The sequence below is a fragment of the Chlamydotis macqueenii genome, chromosome 1, assembly GCF_036417535.1.
Source record: "Chlamydotis macqueenii isolate bChlMac1 chromosome 1, bChlMac1.mat, whole genome shotgun sequence".
NCBI lineage: Eukaryota > Metazoa > Chordata > Aves > Otidiformes > Otididae > Chlamydotis > Chlamydotis macqueenii.
The window spans coordinates 79,821,226-79,826,565 of NC_141556.1; the positions used below are offsets into that span (position 1 = coordinate 79,821,226).

The 5,340-nt window shown below is 43.6% G+C and overlaps 1 protein-coding gene across 1 annotated transcript; it reads left to right on the forward strand.

Annotated features, from left to right (window-relative positions):
- Positions 1–997: 997 nt before the first annotated feature.
- Positions 998–4,741, forward strand: BCL2L14 (BCL2 like 14). Its single transcript, XM_086755875.1, has 5 exons — positions 998–1,427; positions 1,539–1,703; positions 2,636–2,703; positions 3,694–3,966; positions 4,700–4,741. Exons 1-5 carry the CDS (start codon positions 998–1,000, stop codon positions 4,739–4,741), a joined length of 978 nt encoding a protein of 325 aa, XP_086612001.1.
- Positions 4,742–5,340: the final 599 nt, after the last annotated feature.

Sequence of the window (5,340 nt, forward strand, 5' to 3'; positions counted from 1 at the left end):
GCGTCGGTCATTGAACAGAGTCGTTGCAGAGAGCCTGCTGTCGGTGGTCCAGGCTGCCTGCTCAAACATCTCAAACCTCACCTGGGCTCTGCAGAAGAGACCTTTTTTTGATCGCTGCATCACAGTGGATCCCTCCTCTTTCTTCCTCTTTTTTTTTCTCTGGCTTCAGGGAGGCCAGGTGGCAAATGGATCTAGCACCAAGCAAAAACGTAAGTGGTTTACACTGTGGCTTCATAAGCTGCAATGTGTAGGGAAACAGGAAGATGGCAAAATGCGTGTGCGTGCTATGGGATTGGTATGTTTATTTGAATAAGACCAAGTTACACTAGATAAGTGCCACAACACCATCCATTGCATGCAGCCAAACACGCAAGACTGTTGATTCACGTCCCCTAAAGTGAAAGGACAGCTGAGAACATTTTGAAAGGTAAATACATTTTTTTCCTGATGTTTGAGCTAGTTCTTATTTACTTTCCTAGCTAGAGCGCTCAGGGCCCAAATTTGTCAAATCTGCCTCTGAAAGCACAATTCTCGTGTATTTGGATGCTTGCACATTTGAGCCATAGTATAGGCTTTTCCTTTGCAGTGCTTTGATGAATCATTTCTTTTTCCACCCCAAGAAACAGTTATTATTGTTATGGGCTTTCCTCTTTTCCTGCACTGCACCCCACCCACTGACTAGTTGAATTTCCTCATCTTTCCTACCTAAGCCACCAAATGCAGTTAAAAGCAATGTAGCAGATCTCTTGTTCCCGTTCTTTGATGGCCTTGGTTGCTGCCTGAGCCAATCAAGTAAACAAAATTCTCACTAACCGAATTCCCTTTCTAGAAAATGGTGCTTCTCTGGCTCATGGGTACTGTAATAGCTTTCATATCACTGAGGTTTATAAGTTGTTTGGCAAAAGGTTCTGTAGAAATGTCAAGTACTGGTTGGTATTCATGAAAAACAGGCTGTTCCCTAAGCCATTAAAGCCAATATGTTCTTGCAGGAGCCAAGATGTCTTCGCCAAATTATGTCGGCATGGAAGAAATACTGCTGGAAGAGGAACGAGACAGCATAGAATACAAGATCCTAATGGCCTATGCCCAGCGGCGGTTGTCTGTCAGTAAATATGGGAGACTTCTGAAAAATGAGGCTAATGTGCAGAAATCATCGTCCTTAATCAGGAGAAAAGTGGAGATTGACCATAAATGGGATCAAGATGGACCAAGCAGCATACCAGTTGTTCAGGGTGTCGTGGTGCAACGGCAAGGCCAAAAACAATCAAAAAGAGAATACTTGTCAGGATATTTACCTTTCCTCTCCAGCAGAGCAAAGCAGGAAAAGGCCCCAACACCATCACTGCACAAAGATCACACAGCACGTTTCCTCATTTGTGAGGAGCAATCTGAGCGCTTTCGAGAAGGGAATTCTCAGCATCGAACAAGTATGTCTTAGTTCTTTTCTTTTGCTGTTTGTCTTTAAATCTCTTTCTAAATAGCTTAAATGGCTATTTCCTGGAAAGATTAATTGCTGCCTTTATTTCCTTCTGAATCAGGTGAAACTGCAGATGTCAACCACATTGCAGACAAGCTTGCCAAGCTTGTTACTTCCAGATCCCAGAAGTCTCCTTCGCATATGCCATTTGAGATAGTGTATCAAGGCCTGTGCTTGAAACAAGGTGATAGCGATTCTACTTATAGAAGTGAGGGCAGAGAACATGGTAAGGGTGAAGAATTTCACACTCACAGACAGTATCTCAGGTTGGGATTGCACACTGAAGCATTTTCTCTAGACATGGGGAATCACTTGGGACTTCTGCGATAAGATGCTGTGAAGAAGGAACCTTGCTCTACTGGTTCTTGCTCTGTTGCCCACATTTCAGGGACTGCTACTGCAAGTAAAAACAGCATACTTAAAAATCCAAGGAGGTGTGACATGGGAAAAGGAGCATGAAGGTGAAGTGACATCAGGTGACAGAGCAGTGGTAGAAGTGGCAGGGCTGGTGGCAGAATAATACACCAGGGCTCTAAGGCCAAAGACCGGTCCTTGAGGCAATAACGTCTTGGTCAATCTCTCTTTGGTGACAGGACAACACTACTCAACAATCTCTGTTAAAAGTCTGAACTGCTTGTCTCCTATGATGACTGCAGAGATTTAGTTTTAATGCAAGCTTTCTAGGGATTTCTGGTTGCAGGAGGGGTCTTGCCATACTTGCATTTTCTTTAATCTGGCAAAACCAGAGTTTGTCCTAATAAGTTGCAGAAGGTGTAATTGGTAATGATAAGGAGATTTTTTTTTTTTTTCCTAATTTTAAGTCCATTTTCATGGGCTTCCGTTAGCTGCTCTTTTGTTCTGGCTTGTTATCAGACATACCTCAAAGCCCAGAGGGCTGGCAGTGGGATGTTAAAGCCCTTGCTCTTTCCCTGATTCTTAACTGGAGCAAAACATTGGGCAGATGGAGAAATAGCATTGCTTAATCCACAGGCACTAGAACAGTGAGCTTCTGCTTAAAGCCTGGGTACACAACTCTGTAAATTTGCCACAAAATAGCAGCTGTTTTCCTGATTAAGTGACACAAAGGTTTGTGCCATAGTTTGCTATCTGGATCCTACTAGAAGACTGCGATATTTATGTTCTTCTTTTCCTTAACAGATGAAGAAAAGACAATACAAACAATAGTTTCACTGTTAAGACAATCAGGGGACAAACTAGAAGAAAAGGTAATTCCTTCTGTTTTCAGGAGCTACACAGGTTAGAGTGAGAGAGAGATGACACTTTCCTTGGGAGTGAATGTTTTGTAACCTAGCGCAGTCTGTCTCTGTCCTGAATTTCTCTTTCCACATCTAGGCTTTTCTGAAACCTTCACCATTCATCCTCAAATCTTTCTTAAGACCAGAGGACTAGTAGAGGTCTCTATTGGGGTGGAGCATTTCAAAGAGTAGTCACTTGCCTCATCCCCGTTGAGTTTCATGGCATGTGGAGCACTTGACTGACTCTGAGAAACTCTTGCATTTGCATTAAATTTGGCATACAAGTTGTTCCCTATAGAGGGACGGAAACTCTACAGCTTTGAGAGTTTCTGTCGGGAAATAAATCTCCTGAGTGCATTTTGAAAGCCCTGCCCAAAAGCTATAGAAGGACCCCTGCATGAGTCCATTAGTTGGAGCGGATGTTTTCTCTGTTAAAAATGCAGGTACTTGTTCCCTTTATTCCCTTCTTTAGCTGGCCCCCATCTATGAAGGTATAGTCTCACATGGAGGGCATGCGCAGCTCCTGCAGCAGAGAGGTACCCAGGCGGTACAAAGACCGTGACTGAGCAAATGTAGCTTAGCACGGCAGCTGTTGCCAGCACTTCTCGTAACTTTGCTTTTACTGTCGTTTTCCCACTGCTCCTGTGTTCTCATGTCTCCTCATCTGCAGGTTTCAATATCAGCGTCACACTTGTTTTGCTCTCTCTCTCTCTGCTTCTGTCATTCAAATGCAAAAAACCTGAAGATTTTTTTTTGGGGAAAAAACATAAAGCCACCTCCAGAGGCTGCAGGAGCAGCTTTGCAGGAAGTGTGGGGTTTGTGAGTCATCTCTTGCATTCACCAACACAATTAGACTGTATTGCATAGATTACCTAGAGATGCTCTCCTTTCCCAATGAGGTGGGGAAAGCAATTCCAACAAAAGTGGCTCAGTTTGACCAATCTTTATTCTTATTTTCAGATCAAAAAGGACAGGGCTTTCTATCGGCGTATTACAGACATGCTGTCCTACCCCTTCTTCGAGAGGATCACTGATTTGTTCCTGGAGGATGTCTCAGCAGGTTCAACAAGTGAACCAGGAAGTCAAGTACAATGCATGAAAGTTGCCTTTACAATGGAAGTTGCCACCAGACTTACCGCTGTGGACAACCATCCTATGAACCTGGTCTTGGGCTTTGGATTAAAGTACCTCAGAGAACACTTCAAGCCGTGGATTCAGGAACAGGGTGGCTGGGTATGTGTTTTGCCTCCCTTGACTTGTGCGTAGCCTCAGGCACCTTGAAGCAGCACGCTTTCATAGAACTAACACGGGCCAGATGCAAACCAAACCAAACCGCATATCCGTTAACACAGCGTGTACTCCAGCTGTGGAATTACTTGCTACAAGACATCTTCTATGCTGCAAGATTTTAATTTATGTAGGTCTAAGAAATCGATACGAGAACTTCATGGAAGATTCTTAAGTATAAAACACTGTTCCTGGCACAGACACTCTCTCTGCCACAGACAGCTGAAGGCTGAGAGAAACACCAGGAAACTTCATGCTTGCCCTAATCCTAGACTTCTCCCTAGAAGTCGGTAGGCTCTGGGGACAGCATAGTAGTTCAGCAGTTCATACGTCTGCCCTTATGGTGTGATATGCTTCCACTTAGCCTGTACAGAAAGACATCTCTTTATCTTCACATCCCCCTTTCAAAGTCAGTTGTGCAAGGTGCTCTTTTGCCAGTAGTGATGCCGAGCTGCTGCCCTTCGTAGCTGATTTGCTGGGAGGCACTTGCGATGGAGATCCTAGTCCTTTTTGTGCTTCGTGAAATGAATGAAAACATTCAGCAGCTGTACAGCCTGTTTCAATTGGAATAGATTAGCATGTGAGGTCAGGAAATCCTACCGGCAAACCTACTGACCAAGTGGAAACCAGGATGAACCGCATTGCTTTTATAATTGTAAGTTTTCTTTCTATGTTACAGGAGAAGGCTTTGAGTTCACTGGCTGACGAAGAAGTAGAGTAATCATGACTGAATTCGTTGTTCGGGGTGCATGAACCTTCAATTAAGGAACATGCAGGATCTTACCACAATCAGATGCCAGAAAGATTAGCAGCTATGTATTTTTATTTTTTCTGTAGAAGGTTGGAGTGTTGGGTGGCTAACTCTGATGGGTATAATTGCACTTGCTTAAAGTTGATATTGATGTAGAAGTGTTCTTCAGTGGATAGGAAGGCACTTCCAACTCCCCTGGAGCATTCATCCCCACAGATAATGATTTTAGGTGCCTTACTGAGCAGAGATGCTTCCCACTATTCCTATGGATGGATGATGAAGTGCAAACAGGAGGAAAATATCAAACTATGCAATCAAGAACCACTGGACTGGGATTAACCATCAACCACGTGAGACATGTGCTGCCAGCTTTGTGTGGTTCAGAGTGGTACCATCTGTTATTAATTCCATAGGCCCTTGTTAGAAGATACACCTACACACTGCTATCAGTTTCCTCTCTCTCTCCTCCTTCTCTGATTAGATTCTCCAAATTATTGATGCCATTTTATACTTCTAAAAGAGACTGAATAAGGTTAATGAGGGCTTTTTACTCCAGTGCCTTCTCCATT